The sequence below is a fragment of the Arachis ipaensis genome, chromosome B5, assembly GCF_059453495.1.
Source record: "Arachis ipaensis isolate K30076 ecotype BB chromosome B5, ASM5945349v1, whole genome shotgun sequence".
NCBI lineage: Eukaryota > Viridiplantae > Streptophyta > Magnoliopsida > Fabales > Fabaceae > Arachis > Arachis ipaensis.
The window spans coordinates 85,202,882-85,219,928 of NC_142440.1; the positions used below are offsets into that span (position 1 = coordinate 85,202,882).

The 17,047-nt window shown below is 39.6% G+C and overlaps 1 protein-coding gene and 2 non-coding genes across 3 annotated transcripts; 1 reads left to right on the top strand and 2 right to left on the bottom strand.

Annotated features, from left to right (window-relative positions):
• Window positions 1–4,007: 4,007 nt before the first annotated feature.
• On the bottom strand, window positions 4,008–5,561 carry LOC148564826 (uncharacterized). The gene has a single exon (XM_088487755.1). It carries the CDS (start codon window positions 5,559–5,561, stop codon window positions 4,008–4,010), a length of 1,554 nt encoding a protein of 517 aa, XP_088343881.1.
• Window positions 5,562–8,553: 2,992 nt separating this feature from the next.
• LOC148564827 (small nucleolar RNA R71) lies at window positions 8,554–8,660 on the top strand. The gene has a single exon (XR_015884464.1). It is a non-coding gene; the product is annotated as a small nucleolar RNA R71 (small nucleolar RNA).
• An 8,011-nt stretch (window positions 8,661–16,671) lies between these two features.
• Window positions 16,672–16,779, bottom strand: LOC148564828 (small nucleolar RNA R71). Its single transcript, XR_015884621.1, has one exon. It is a non-coding gene; the product is annotated as a small nucleolar RNA R71 (small nucleolar RNA).
• Between the last annotated feature and the right edge of the window lie 268 nt (window positions 16,780–17,047).

A 17,047-nucleotide genomic window follows, 5' to 3' on the forward strand; every position in this document is an offset into this window, starting at 1 on the left:
TCATGATTTTGACTAAGCATAATATATACATATGCAAAATAAGAAAATGCAACTAAGAATCCTAAAATGAAATGCAAAAGTGTTGGGATTAGAAACTTGTCACCCAAAAATGCCGAGCGGTCGGACGACCGGGGATTTGATAATTGGAAGGTGGTTCATCTTGGTGAGGTTGTGGTGGTTCAATATTTTCTATTCTTTCCATTTGTTGCACAAAACACTCCATGGTTGCTTGAAATTGATCCAATGTCTCCTTGAAATGATCCCTTGACTCTTGTTCTTCTTGGATATCATGGGTAGGATCATATGACTCTTGGATTGAAGGACATGAGTATTCTTCCATGGGAGGTTGTAGTGGAAAGTGGTATTCATCTTGTGGTTGGAGATTTTCATACATTTGAGGTGGTTCTTGAGAGTAATTGTGTTGGAATGGTGGTGGTTCCATGTATGGTTCATATGGCTCATAAGGTGGTTGGTATGGTGGATAAGAATTAGGGTCATAATGAGGTGTTTGGTAGTAGGGGGCTTGTGAGTAAGGTGGTTCAAAGTCATGTTGAGGGGTTGGTTCATAGGCATGTGGTGGTGGTTGTTGACAATCACAATATGGGTCACCACATCCATTAGATTGATATCCATTAGGATTAGAATTATACCCATAAGAATCCAGAGGAGGTTGTTGCCATGAAGGTTGTTCATAAGCTTGGGGCTCCTCCCACTTTTGATCTCCAAATCCTTGATGCACATCCTCATTGAAGCTTTCATTTCCTACAACATAGTTTGAACTAAACTCATAGCCAAAGTGAGGATGAGAATTCATGATAGCAAACAAAAACAAAAACTAACAAAAATAAGCAACAAAGTCCTAAGACTAACAAAAACTAACAAATAAGCAAAAGGCAAACATATTCACAATATTCACAATAGCCAATAACATAACACCATTGCAACTCCCCGGCAACGGCGCCATTAATTTGATGAGCAAGAATTGTTACCGGTTCGGAATTCCTCCATATAATTCCGTTGTTAGTATAGTCCAAACCGATAGTCAATCCTCACATCAAATTAAAATATTGAGTTTTGTCACAAGTAACAAACCCCAAATAAGAAATAACCGGAGTATTTAGACTCCGGGTCGTCTCACAAGGAGTTACAATGAAGTGGTCAATTATTGGCTATGAAGGGTATAGGGGGGTGTGGTTGATGTTTAGGCAAGAAAAGTAAATGACAAAAAAAGTAAAGAAAGCAAGTAATAAAGAAAGCAATTAAAGAAAAGAGACATTCATGGCATTGGATTGAGGTCATAGGCTTTCTATCCTAGTCATGCATGATTAATTTGCCTTATTTAGTTAACTCACACACCGGGAGAATGTCAAACAAGACTAATTAATCATGTCACAATTATAAACAAGAATTTATCTCATAACGTCAACTCCAACAAATAGGGAGAAAGTCTAATGAGACTAGCTAATCTCAATCCAAAAGTCCTAACCAACTTACTAATTAGATTAGCAAAAGATTAGCGTCAATGGAAACAATATTTCATAAGTCCTAATCAACTCACTAATTAAACTAGCAAAAGATTAGCGTCAATGGAAACAATATTAGCTAACAACTCTAGATCACCAACATAAGTTGGGTTTTCATGACTCAAGATTGCCCAATTACTCTTTCCAAGCCAAGAATGCTCAAAATCTACTCTAACATCCTACCAAGCATTTTGTCAAACACTTGGTAGGCATAAAAGGAAAACATGATAAAATTGCAAGGAATGTAATCTATGCTACTCAATTGCAGGGAATTAAACAACAACAATTCAAATGAACAATAAAGAAACATGAATCATAAATTGCATTGAATTGAAAATAAAAGAACCAAAAAGTGCATCAACAACAAAGTAAGCAATTACAAGAATGAGATACAAAATTAAAAAGAGAAAGAGTAGAGGAACAAGAAGTTGTAAAGGAAAAGTAAATCAAAGCATGAATTAAACCTATATCTAAGATGAAAATTAACCTAACCTAATTCTAGAGAGAAGAGGGAGCTTCTCTCTCTAGAAACTAACCTACATGATGCTATACTACCAAACAATTGCTCCCCCTTTGCTTGGACTTCAATTCTGCATGAAATACACTCAGAAACAAGTTGGATTTGGGCTTGGGCAGCTCAAAAATCGCCCCCAGCGTTTTGCCATTAAGTGGGCCAAGTAAGAATATCGGCGCGTGTGCGCCACGTGCGCGTGCGCGTCGATTGGCAAATCCTCAACCGCGCGGAAGCAGCATGTACGCGTGCGCGTCCTTGTGAGAGACCACTTTTGCGCGTGCGCGCCTTGTACACGTGCGCGTGCATTGGTTCCTTCCAAATCTTTGTTTCTTCATGCATTCTCCTCCTTGCATGCTTTTCTCCTTATTTCTTCCATCCAATAATTGCTTAATGAACCTGAAATTACTTAACAAACACATCAAGGCATCGAATGGAATTAAGGTGGATTAAAATTACGAATTTAAGGCCTAAAAAGCATGTTTTTACATTTAAGCACAATTTAAGGGAGAATTACAAAAACATGCTAATTCATTGAATAAATGTGGGAAAAGGTGGATAAATCCCCCAAAATAAGCACAAGATAAACCACGAAAATGGGGTTTATCACTAACGTGGTTCTTCCTTGCTTCGTTTGTCCTGAAATCAAGCAATAGAGTGCATCAAAGTTCTAATCCAAATCATGAGACATGCATCATCCAATTTGTCATTCAATTCTTGCATAATTCTCATGAAATCATGTAAAGTGCACAATGTTTGCTTGAATCAAGATGTAAGTGAAATTCTACCTAAAACTTGCTTATTTCCTAAGAAAATGCATGAAACTACCCTAAAACAATAAAGAAAAGGTCAGTGAAACTGGCCAAAATGCCCTGGCATCACAATACCAAACTTAAAGCTTGCTTGTCCCTAAGCAAGTACTGGAACAAGAGAATGATGAATGAAATGCCAAGAGAAATGAGTCATTATTGTGGAAGTCATGTCCTTGGTTTTATGGTGGTTTCATGCATAGCAACTTAGGTTCATTCCTTCACTGGCTTTCAGACTTTTATCATGTCCTGGAATACTCACTTGATTGCACCCTATGAAACTTTTATTCATTGATCCCTTTTGTCATTTCAGCTCTTATTTGTGTTCTTAGACTAGGTGTTCTGTGAGGGAGCGACTCTTTAAGATAAGCTTTTAGCCAGCACTCCTGAACTAGTTGGTTCAAGGTGCTAGGTGTTAAGACACCCCTAAGGACTTACTCCCTCAAGTCTCTTTCCCCCATACATGCACACCACAAGCACATGGTTTGTTATTTCCTTTTCTTGAGACCTTGGTGTCCAGCACCTCTTTGGGTTACTAAGTGCTCTGTAGCAAGGGTTACTCTTGATTGTGGACTTTCAACTAATAATCCCGGGTTAGTTAACCCAAGTTACCAAGTGATAAGGAACCCTTGAGAGCTTATTCATCCAAGTAGATCCTTTACACAGGAGCACCACAGACACTTGCCTCAAGATTCAAACCCTTGGTGCCTAGCCTTATTTCTTACTCTTTTTCTTTTATTCCTCAACTTTCATTTTTCTTTTCCCCTTTTTCTTATTAGTATCTTGTTATTTAACTAGTCTCATGGGGTGTGTTTCAAGCCTATGATTCAAGACAGATAGTTGCCTTCCCACCTTGTTGGTGAACCAACTTAGCTAAGTGATTACTACACCACAAATCTAAGAACTTACTCCACAATATGAACTCCACTCTGGTCTTTCATAACATCTCTTTTTATTTGATTCAAAAGGAGACAAGCAACACAATAAGCAAGATGGAATTAAAAATAGCCAATTTGACTAGCAATCATATACCTAAGCAAGGAGAATACTAAAAACAGAATTGAAAATCCTAAACTACCATGGAAGCATGTTCTATTTCATACATGATTTTCCTTATTTAAAACTTGAAAAAAAGATGGGACAATGAGGGAACTCCACCACCTTTTACTCTTGGGGGTGCTCATGCTCTCCTTCCTGTTTGTCCTCTTTGTGTTTTTCTTGAGTGCTTGCACTCTCACTACCCTTACTTTTTCCAATCAACTTCTTCCAGAAGCCAGCATCTTCCATCTTCTTCTTCAATATTTCCTTCTGCTGTTTCACCTTCCTTTCCTCTTGTTCTGTAAAATCTTTTTGGACCTCATCATACTTGGGGATTGCAGAGTGTAGATTATGCATATGACTAGACATGTAGTTTAACTTGACTTGAGTGTTTATGTTGAACTCTTCCCTATGTAGTTGCCGTCCTTCATTAAGTACGCTGAACTCATTGAATGCCTTCGTCTGAGCTAGTTGACGTTGGTTGAGTTCTTGAAGGCGTTTGTCTTGACGCTCTTGCCTTTTAGTCACCTGATTGATGGCTTGAGTAAGCTGGGAGTAGTGTTCCATTTGCTGTTTCTGCCACTCCCCTTGTTGATTCATCCAATTAGAAAGGAGCTCTTCTTGACGATCCATCCTTTGAGCTTGAATGTGCAGTTGTTGTTCTTGTCCCTCCATATAACTCCTTGCTAGCTCCTCAATGGCTCCGTGAATGTGATTCAGGTTTATGTTGGTTGGGTCATAATATTCTCTTTGTTGGTGTTCTTCCTGATGAGACTCTTCTTGGTGAGATCCTCCTTTTGGTTTTGGCTTTCCTATGTGAGGTCTTCTTTGTTGTTGGGCTGGTGTCACATGAGTTAGACGCTGAAACGTAATTAGCCTCCCAGGATTTAACCAATCTGGGTTGCTATCCTCGAAGGCAACCTTGGCCTTCGTGCACAGTCTGAGGATGGTGCTGGGGTACCAAAGGCTGGCACCCGAATCAATCTTCTCAGTTGACTCTTGAATCCCCTCAGCTATAAGTTCGTGCACATTGATATCTCCACCTTGTACTAAGCAATGTACCATAGTAGCTCGAGTGACATTGACCTCAGAATTGTTCACTGCTGGGAGGATAGATCTCCTCACGAGTTCAAACCATCCCTTGGCTTCAGGGCTGAGGTCTCCTCTCTTGATGAACCTGGGTCTCTTATCCGCATACCTTTCCCAGTCAGCTCCTATAACACATATGTCATTCACAATTTGTTCGAGTTCATCATTGTCAGGGCTCTTACTTACTCTTGCTTGATAACCAAGCTCATCAAAATATGGTGATTTCAACTGAAGATTCCTTGTTATAGCATTGGGGCTGAAATTCACCTCTCTCCCTCTTACGTAACTTTTGAAAGTGGGGGCCTTGGTTTTGTCTTCTCTGACCACATTTGCATAGAACTCTTTGATGAGGTTTACATTTATCTTCCCCTCTGGGTTCGTAAGCCTTTGCCAACCCCTTTGTTCAATCTTCTCTCGAATCTCTGGGCACTCATCCTCGTCAATTTGGAATGTTAACTCAGGCAGTATTTTCTTGAGCTTTATCCGTTCAAATTCGATTTCATGGAATGCAGTTTTGAATCTCCTCTCATCGAAAGGAATGCTTTCCACCGGTTCCTTCCTCTTTTGCCTCTTGGAGCTTGATGATGCCATTAGTAGGAGTTGATGTGTGAAGGAGGTGGAAGGTATGGTTAGATGAGGAATTCGGTTGGTTAGGATAGGGTGTAGTGAAAAGATTTGGATGCCGAAGGTGTGAAGTGTGAGGAATGGGAATTGGAATGTGAAGGGAAGTACGGACCAGGACTCACTTATATAGGGAAGTGATGAGTGAATGAAAGGTGTGGATTGATGGGGTGGTTGTGTGATAGACGGATGGGGTTTAGCATGGGTGAGCACAAGGATCACCAACTTTATGATGGTGTTGGTTCAGTTTACAAGATTGTTCTTTTTCCAATGTTGCATGGCAACAATTCCCCATGCAATCCCCTTGAAGACAAGTGTGTACTCCCCCTTCATGAAGTAGCCAAGAATTCTCCTTTCAATTGTCCCATCAATTTTTCTACAAAATAGAAGAAATGTGATTAAAAACACACTTGTAGAAAGTGGCGGCAAAATTAAAAGGCTAACTACTTTTTAAAGTTTTTGTTTTTAACTAACTAAGTGCTATTCATGAGTGCAAACCAACTAACTAACTCAACATCCATGTATGCAACATTGGAAACACCAAACATAGTTTGGTGCCATGTGGTGTAAAAGATTTGTTCAAGGCCCCTAAGAGTGACATGATGTGGGTTACATTTATGTTCTCTTAGTGTGCCTTGAACAACAAACTTGTTCCTCACTATATGTTGCACACAAGGATTCATTCAAGTGCATATCAAGTTGATTTGAAATTCATGAATCTTGCATTATTAACTATTTTTAAAAGCATGTAAAACATGGGTTGCCTCCCATGAAGCGCTTCTTTAGCGTCACTAGCTTGACGTTCTGCCTTTATCAGGGTGGTTGGTAGTGCTTCAAGTCCTCCCCCCTTGCAGTAAATCTATCTCCATTGGCTTCATCAAGGATCTCCACATGTTCTAGGGAGAGAACTATGTTGATGGTAAAGACTTTAGGTAGCTGAGATGGGATGGTGGGGAGATTAGGGGCGAATAGCTGGGATGTAAGCTGAGATCACTTTATCTCCTGGAGAGAAATCTTCTGTAGGGATCTTGTTGTTCCTCCATCTCCTTTGTACCTTCTTCTTTGCTGTTATCCTGCTCTTTGTGGTCTCTTTTCCTGTGGAGATTTTGTTGCCGGTCTCATGTGATTCTGGTGGTTTTGGCTCCACTTGAGTTTCCTCTAACTATGACAGCTGTTGATTATCTTGTTTTTCAACCAAGGGGACTCCCAGATGTGCTGGTTGTGCTTCAATGCTTATTTCTTCTATCAGTATCTCACTGTGATCTTTCCTTGGTTCTTGGTTCTCTTGATCTGTTTCTTGTGAGGGCTTGAAAACATTGAATGTGAGTTGTTCATCATGGATCCTCAAAATTAGCTCTCCTCGCTCCACATCTATAAGTGCTCTGGCTGTGGCTAGGAACGGTCTCCCCAATATGATTGGATGGAGATGACTTTCCTCCATTTTCAATATGAGAAAATCTGTTAGGAGGAAGTAGTTTCCAACCTTCACCAGCACATTTTCAACCACTCCTACTGCTTGTTTTTGAGTCTTGTCAGCCAGCCTAAAGACTACATCTGTGGGCATTATCTCATTGATCTGCAGCCTCTTTATAAGGGATAAAGGCATCAAGTTGATGCTTGCTCCCAAGTCGCAAAGTCCTTTATCAAACATGGTTTCTCCTATGGAACAGGGGATGTGAAAGCTCCCTGGGTCCTTCCTTTTTGTAGGCAACTCGGGTTGAATGAGGGCATTGCACTCCTTATTCATCACTATTGTTTGTCCTTTCTTGAGTGAGCTTTTCCTGGTCAGCAGCTCCTTCATATACTTAATGTATGAGGGTATTCGCTGAAGGGCCTTGATGAATGGTATGTTTACATGGAGGGATACAAACATGTCAAGAAACCTTGAGTATATTCTCTTCTCTACACAGCCATTTAGTAATTGGGGAAAGGGTGCATAGAGTCTCAGCAGCTCCTTCTGTGTCAGCTCCTTCTGTGTAATTGTGGTTTCTTGTGGTTTCTTGATGATTCTCCCCCTGCTTTCCTGCTGAAGTATCTTCAGGTTGTTCTAATAGGTTGTTCAGCTCTTCCTCAGTCTCCTTATCACTTATAGTAACCATCTTGTAATCTTCCCATCTGACTTTCTTTGCTTCACCTCTCGGATTTTTCTCTGTGTCACTTGGGAAGCTATCAGTAGGTTTGGGAATCTTCTCAGATAAGTATCCCACTTGAAATTCCAGCCTCTTGATGGTGTCTTCCTGGTTCTTGATACTGGCTCACACCTCCTCTTTGAAAACCTTGTTATCTTGAATCTCTTTGCATATGCCTTCAAGTATAGTCTCAATCCCTGAGAGTCTATCTTCAGATGATGGTGAGTTGAGGTTGGAGGGATGAGAAGGGCCATTTTAGCTTTGGTATGGATGTTGAGGTGTGTTGTTTGGTGGGTGTTGATATGATCTTTGCGTAGAATGTTGGTGGGCTGCATCGTTGTTGGGGTTGTGGCGTCTCTAATCTTGGTCTTGGTCTTGTTGATTTCCCCACCCAAAGTTTGGGTGGTTCCTCCAACCAGGATTGTAGGTCTTGGAGTATGGATCATGTGCTTTCCTAGGTGAGTTTCCAATGTAGTTGGCTTGTTCATGCTCACCTTCTGCCCCTGTATTCACCCCCTCTTGGGTTGTTGATGAGGTGGTGATTGCTGCTACTTGGTTCCTCTCCATCTTCTTGGTGAGGTCAGCCAGCTATTTGGTAATAAGCTTGTTTTGGGCCAGCAGTGCATCCACATTGTTTAGCTCTATCACTCCTCTAGTGTTGCCTCTTTCAGAAGCATAGAAGTAGTCATTCTCACCTACAGTCTCAATGACATCTATGGCTTCTTCAATGGTCTTCTTCTTGTTCAGAGATCCCATGGATGAGTGGTCTACTGCCTTCTTCATTTCATAAGAAAGTCCTTCAAAGAAAAATGTGCAGCTGCACCCATTCGTTGAACATATCTGGTGGGCACCTTCTTGTCAGGTCCTTAAACCTCTCCCATGCTTCATATAGAGTCTCACCATCTTGCTGCCTGAAGGTTTGTACCTCAGCTCTCAACCTGTTGATCCGTTAAGGAGGATAGAATCTTGCCAAGAATTTGTTCACCACATCTTTTCAAGTTGCTAAATTCTCCTTTGGGAAGGATTCCAGCCATTTAGATGCATTGTCCTTGAGTGAGAAAGGGAACAGAAGTAGTCTATAGGTGTCAGGATGAACACCATTAGATTTCACAGTATCATATATCTTCAGGAAGGTGGTTAGATGTTGATTGGGGTCTTCTTGGACATTCCCTCCGAATGAACAATTGTTCTGAACAAGGGTGATGAGCTGTGGCTTTAGTTCAAAGTTGTTGGCATGTATGGTTGGCCTTTGGATGCTACTCCCACAGTTTTCTGGGTTTGGGTTGATATAAGAGCCTAAAACTCTTCTCTCCTGCCCAGCATGATTTGCTAGACCTTCTCTGCCATGGTTGTGAGCCTCTTCTTCATGATGGTTCTCCATATTTTCATCCATGTTTGGTTTAAAATACTCCTCTTCTTCCTCTGCACCAACTACTCATTTTCCTCTTGCTTCCCTCCTTAATCTCAAGAAGGTCCTCTCAAGTTCAGAATCAAAGGAAGTTGAAGCCCCGCTTCTTCTCCCTATCATACAACCAACAAGGCACAAGCAAGGAAATGGATGCAGAAAGTATTTCTGTTAGAATTGTTGTTAGTGTGAGTGATGCAATATATCAAACAGTTAGTGGGTTAGTGGACTGAATCGTAAACAACTAAGAAAAATGGGTAGGGGAAAGGGAAGAAAATAACTGAACAGAAAGTAGATTACTCAAACAGAATTTTAAATCAGATAAAATAAAAATGCTCAATCTAGTTATCCTCCAATTTAATCATTGTTGATACAAAATCAATCCCCGGCAACGGCGCCATAAACTTGATGCACGGAAACTTGTCTCTCAACAATTTTCCTTTGGCAAGTATACCGAATTGTCGTCAAGTAAAAACTCACAATAGAGTGAGGTCGAATCCCACAGGGATTGATTGGTCAAGCAACTTTAATTAGAGGAATGTTCTAGTTGAACTAAGCAGAATTGGATTTGAGATTTGCAGAAAATTAAATGATGGGAAAGTAAATAGCAGAAAATGTAAATGCTGGAAATAAAGAGCTGAATGTAAATGGCAGAAAGTAAATTGCAGAATCTTAAATGGGAATGGGGAAGATGCTCATAAAAGTAGATTGCAGAATTTAAAGAGAATGGGTAAGATCAGAAATGGGGAATTCATTGGGCTTAGGAGATGTTGCATTCTCCGGATCAAGTTCATTTTCATCTCTTCCTCAATCAATGCATTCATTGATCTCCTTGGCAATCTTAAGTGATCGAATTCTAATTTCTTTGTAATTCAATCTCTCAAATCTTGATCAATAGCCAATTCCTTGGTCAATTGCTCATGAGAAGAGATGAAGTATGGTCACTGATTATACCACATGTATTTCCAAATCAAAGTGTTGGTAGGATTATATGTCACTATATCCATCCAAACCCCAATTTGTTCCAACATGAGAAAGCATTTCTAGCATGATCTCTTCATTCCTCTTCCAAAGTTCCGAAGAGATCCAAGTATGAATAGCTTCTTTTCCAAGATAACTACCCAATTGAATGAAGATTGAAAGCTTTCTAGTAAAATCAAGAGAAGAGATAGAAGAAGAATAATGAAAACTAATATTGATCCATCAAATTGCAACAGAGCTCCCTAACCGAATGAAAGGGGTTTAGTTATTCATAGCTCTGGAAATGGAAAGCAAAGACGGAAAATACATTATGAAAAGTAAACTAGAAGTGCAGAGAAAGTAAATTATATAGAGAGTAGTTCTCAAATTTCCAACCCCCTTTCTAATTCAAAACTACCCCTATACGTTGAGAATCTTCCTTTCTCCCTACGTTAGAGTTCACGTTAGTGTGGCTAGCGTGACCCTTAACGTAGGCTTGCCACATCTTCGAGAATGTTAGTGACACTTACCTTTGTCACTAACGTTTCAAAACGCCCTACTTCCCACGTTAGAGTTCACGTTAACTAGGTTAACGTGGCTTCTAACGTGGTGGTGATAGCCATCTCCAACGTTAGTGACAAAGGTGAGTGTCACTAACGTTGGCTCATCATTCTTCAATCCATGTTAACTAAGTTAACGTGGGAGTTAACGTTGCTCATAGTGGCTCATTCCAACGTTAGTGACAAAGGTGAGTGTCACTAACGTTGGCGATTCTTGCTCCCTCCACGTTAGCTTCCACGTTAACTAAGTTAACGTGTCAACTAACGTGGATCAAAGTGGCTTAGTCCAACGTTAGTGACAAAGGTGAGTGTCACTAACGTTGGCCATTCTTTTGCTTCCCCACGTTAGAGTCCACGTTAACTTAGTTAACGTGGCTCTTAACATGGCCAATATGAGCTTGGTCTAACGTTAGTGACAAAGGTGAGTGTCACTAACGTTGGTTTCATTTTCTTCTTCCACATTAGAGTTCACGTTAACTTAGTTAACATGACTCTTAACGTAGGCTATGATGGCTTCGAGGATGTTATTGGCGATTACTTTTCTCATTAACGTTGCAAGCTAGCTCCCATTCCACGTTAGTGGTTACGTTAGTTAGACTAACGTGGCTGCTAACGTGGTTCTTCCTTGCTTCCTTTGTCCTGAAATCAAGCAATAGAGTGCATCAAAGTTCTAATCCAAATCATGAGACATGCATCATCCAATTTGTCATTCAATTTTTGCATAATTCTCATGAAATCATGTAAAGTGCATAATATTTGCTTGAATTAAGATGTAAGTGAAATTCTACCCAAAACTTGCTTATTTCCTAAGAAAATGCATGAAACTACCCTAAAACAATAAAGAAAAGGTCAGTGAATGATGACAAGTCATCTTAGCCTATTTTAGCTAGTCTTTTTCTTTTGTTTTCATTAGAATTATGCACTTTCTTGAGCTACAAGCAAGCTAATTGAGTAGATTTTCATGTTTCCCTTGATTGAACCAACCATATATGAATTCATGCCATTTCATGAGGTTTTGTGCTATATTTGTTGCATATTATGAAAGAATGAAGATCTCATGATTTTTAGCATAGCTTTGATTAGTTTGGTTGATTAATGATAGGTGAAGAAAGCTTGGAGAAAGGTTGAAGCAAAGAGGAATGGCTAGAAGTGAAGAGAGGACAATGGAATAAGTGAAATTGAACCAGGAGACATGAAGTTAGCCCCAACGTTAGCCCCCTAACTTGGAGGCTAACGTTGGAACTTGAGAGTTTCTCCCCTGGGCACCAACGTTTGCGCCAACGTTAGCCCCCTAACTTGGAGGCTAACGTTGGCACATGAATTACAAAGGGGGAAGGGCCAACGTTTGCGACAACGTTAGCCCCCTAACCTGGAGGCTAACGTTGGCACATGAAGACACAAGGGAGGGGCACCAACGTTTGCGCCAACGTTAGCCCCCTAACTTGGAGGCTAACGTTGGCGCCACTAGCACTAAACAAGGCCAACGTTAGGGTCAAAGTTAGACCCCTAACGTTGGCACCAACGTCCATACCAGAAGAATTTGGCTTGCTGATATGAAAAGTTGGGGCCAAAGTTAGACCCCTAACTTTGGCTCAAACGTTAGGTCCAACTATGGCTAACTTCAAAACCGGTTCAATTGGTTCACTTTGGTTCTTCTTCAAACTTCAAGAGCAATCAACCAAGGCCTCTTTCAACCCAATTCCACCAAGAACAAAGGCCCAACTCAAGGCTTGAAGATCATTTTGGAAAGTGTATAAGTAGGATAGAATTCAAGTTATTCGAGGAGCTTTCTTTTTAGAATTTTCATAATAGTTTCAGAGAGCTTTTGAACTTGAGTGAACTTTAATTTCTTGTTTTCATTGCTTTCAATTTTATTTTACATTTGTCTTGGATCTTGGATTGGAGAATTGAAGAAATTCTATTTCAATCTCAATCTTGGATCTCTCTGTTTCTTTACTGTTAATTAAATTCCATTTCCGGTTCATTGTTCTTCATCTCTATTCTTTGCAATTTACAATTTCCTTGCTATTGTTCTTGTTGGATCTAGGAAGGCATTGAGATCTAGACTTGGTTTTCTAGTCTCTGGGTCCTGAGATCTGAATTTCTCATTTCAATTCCCTGTTTATTGCTTTTTCTGTTCATTCACTTTACTGCTTCAAGATCCGGTTCAATCCCAATTCCCTTTCCCTCTTCTGTTTGATGCAATTTAGTTTTTCCTTGTTTAATTCCTGCAAATCCACATCCCAATCCCCTTTACATTTCAAGTAATTTACATTCCTTGCACTTTAAGATTCTGCAATTTACATTTCTTGCACTTTAAGTTTCTGCCATTTAATTTCTTGTTCTTTAAGTTTCAGCAATTTATTTCTTGTTCTCTTTACTTCAATGCAATTTAATTCTGCAAGTCACAAAACCATCAACCAAATCTTGATTCGCTTGACTAAATCAACCACTAAACTAAAATTGCTCAATCCTTCAATCCCTGTGGGATCGACCTCACTCCCGTGAGTTTTTATTACTTGATGCGACCCGGTGCACTTGCCGGTTAGATTGTGATGTTTTGGAAGAAATTTATTTTTCACCAAAATATCTCATCAGTGAAACTGGCCAAAATGCCCTGGCATCATCTGGGGATGGTAAGCTATTGCTACCTTATGAACAATCCCATGCTTCTTTCGTATACCTTCTAATCTCCTGTTACAAAAGTGAGTGTCTTGATCACTCATGATTGCTCGTGGTGATCCAAAGCGACAGATAAAATGATTTCTAACAAAGGAGACAACAACGTTAGCATCATCAGTATGGGTAGGAATTACTTCCACCCATTTAAAAACATAATCTACAGCTAACAATATATATAAGAAACCACTAGAGTTTGGGAATGGACCCACGAAGTCAATTCCCCAAACATAAAAAATTTCACAGAATAACCTAAGTTGTTAGGGCATCTCATCCCCCTTGGATATATTGCCAAACCTTTGGCATGGGGAATGTAACAACTCTAGTTTTTGAAAATCAAATAATTAGTCATTTGTGATTTATTTTATTTGTTGATAATTTTATTTTAAGAAAATTATTTTACTAAAGGTAATTAAATAGAGTTTCATCATAATTGGAGTTTAAATTAATTAGAATTTTTATATAATCTTTATTAGATATTTGGTACAATTGAAATTATAACTTTGATAATTGAAAAATAAGAAGAAATGTATAATTTAATTTAAATAAATTCTATTTTGAATAAATTATGTTATTAATTTGAACTCCTAGAAATTATTTTATTAAAAATGATTAGATTGATAATTATAAATACCTTAATTCTACGTCAATTAATATTTATGTACAATATTTATTATAATTGGTTATTTTATAAATTGAAATTAAAGTTTCGGAGATAGAAAAATAAAGAAAAGTTATATCCTTTAATTTGAACAACTAATATTGAGCTAAACCATATTTTATAAACATGTGATTAATATATTTATTTTATATTTTAAATTAGAAATAATTGATTGAACTTAGCTATATGATGATAAATAATATTCTTAAATATTTTTAATAGAGTATATTTGATTTTAAAATTACTCTACCCTTCAATTTTATCAAAATATCTATTCATATCTATCCATATTCTTTTATAAAATCCCTAATTCCTAAAGTTAAATTTCTAAATTGAATCAGAAACCCTAATTCACAAATCCCAGAAACCCTAGCCCAGCTACCCTCTTCCCCAAGACTCAGCAGCAGCTATGCAGCCCTATCCAAAACACACACACACGGTTCCCTGAGCCAAAGGAAAAAAAAAGAACGGGAACAGAAAGAAAAGGGGGACCGAGGAAGGAAAGGGGGGAGAAGAGGGAGGCGGCGCGGTGGGTGCCACTGCCACCGTCGCCGCTGTTGCTAGTAGAGGGGAGGGGAGATCTGAGCGAGGAGAGAGATCGACCCACGCCTCGCCGCCGCGCCAACGTCCCAGTGCCGCCGTCGCGTCATCGTCGAACTAGAGGGAAGAGCTGCTGCCGCCACGCCTCGCCGTCGAGCTGCATCACGGCGCCGTCCTGTTCATGGAGCCACAAGCTCGCATCACTGCCGATCCATCTAGTAGCCAACGCCGTTGCGGGGGAAGACCAGAGCCGAGGCAAGGAGCAGCGCCGAGAGGAAGAGAAGGAGCTGCGCCACATCGTCGTCCAGCCACTGTCCGACCCGCCATCACCGGCGTTTCGCTACTGTCGCTGCAGAGGCCAAATGCCATCAAACTTTCTGCCACCAACTTGGGGTCCGTCGTTGTCAAGACCGTAAGGAGAGAGAGACAAGGCCGAAACTGTGCGTCCGAGAGAGAAGGGTGGATGTTGTTCGCACTGTCGTACCATCACCACGGCCAGGATCCGTCGCAACCGCCGTGAGCCGTCCCTGTTGTCTTAGTGGTCGCCATCACCATGAGTAAAGTCTGCTGCTGGTATTAGTTGAGACTGCCGAAGTTGCTGCTTTGATTCAGATACAATTCGTGCTAGTTCCTGCTCACCGTTGTCCTTTGTTCTGCCTCTGCTTTTGAATTTTGCAGTACCCAAACCTCTGCCGCCGTGGGTATTGCTGTTGGGGGGGAACCAATGTTGGAGCTGCCCTTAATGATTCTGATTCTGCTACGTAAGTTCTGAGATGCTGTCTTGTTGCTGGAGGAAGAGAACTCGTAAAAAAAAAATGTCATCGGGGCTGCTGTTTGGTTTGATTGCCTTGTTAATGCGACACTGAGGTAGGGGATTTATTTCAAAATTAACAGCTTTTAACTTATGAATGCCAATGAGGTTTAGTGAGTAATTGCAAATAATTCATAATTATGATTAATTGATAGAAATAAGCTTGATTGATTTGAGATTGTGAAATTTGGATTAAGTTTGGTATTGAGATGATTTTCTAGTATTTAAATTAATTTATTGATTTTAGAGTGTGGCTGTAAATATCATTGGGTGTTTTTGTTGTGAGTGATTGATTAATTGATAAGATTAATTCTGGTTGAGGCTATGATTGATATTGGTTTTCTGATTTTGATGTAATTATTGAAAATTCTGATTTTATGTGATTATTCTAAATTGGTTGAGTTGTGGCTATATTCTAAATATTGAGGATAAGTGCTTACTGTTGATTTTAGTTATCAGATATATATGAATGGCTGTGAATTTGACTTGTGACTGGCTGAAATTCATTTTGGTGGTTATTGAAGGATTAGAACTTAAAGGATTAAACTGTCTTGAGAACCTGATTTTCTGAAATAATATAGTAAATTTTAAGAGTATATAAATAATTTTGTAATGGTTAGACTAATTTTCTGTGTCATGATTTATTGATTCTGACTTGGCTGTGATTGTGGCCGGTTTCATGGTTGTAAGTGATTAATTGATGATATTGATTTTGATTTGAGGCTGTAACTATTTCCGATTTTCTGATTGTTTGGAATTACTGAGAATCCTGTTATTTGATTATGTTGAGCTGGTTGCCATAGGCTGGTTTGCTTGATGGTTGCAAATTGACTGAAATTCTGATCTTTGACGGATTTATATTGAATTGAATGATGTGCTGGTTATTTGATATATTGTAACGGTAGTGGAATTGGTTGGTGGAATTAAGTAAAGGAGATGGCAGCCGAACCCAACAACAATAATGCAAGGAGAATGCTTGGTGACTTTACTGCACCTAATTCCAATTTACATGGAAGAAGCATCTCCATTCCTGCCATTGGAGAAAACAACTTTGAGCTGAAACCTCAGCTAGTTTCTCTGATGCAGCAGAACTGCAAGTTTCATGGACTTCCATCTGAAGATCCTTTTCAGTTCTTAACTGAATTTTTGCAGATATGTGATACTTTTAAGACTAATGGAGTAGATCCTGAAGTCTACAGGCTCATGCTTTTCCCTTTTGCTGTAAGAGACAGAGCTAGAGTGTGGTTGGACTCTCAACCCAGAGATAGCCTGAACTCTTGGGACAAGCTGGTCACGGCTTTCTTAGCCAAGTTCTTTCCTCCTCAAAAGCTGAGCAAGCTTAGAGTGGATGTTCAAACCTTCAGACAGAAAGAAGGTGAATCCCTCTATGAAGCTTGGGAAAGATACAAACAGTTGACCAAAAAGTGTCCTTCTGACATGCTTTCAGAATGGACCATCCTGGATATATTCTATGATGGTCTATCTGAATTGGCTAAGATGTCATTGGATACTTCTGCAGGTGGATCCATTCACCTAAAGAAAACGCCTGCAGAAGCTCAAGAACACATTGACATGGTTGCTAATAACCAGTTCATGTACACTTCTGAAAGGAATGCTGTGAATAATGGGACGCCTATGAAGAAAGGAGTTCTTGAAATTGATACTCTGAATGCCATATTGGCTCAGAACAAAATATTGACTCAGCAAGTCA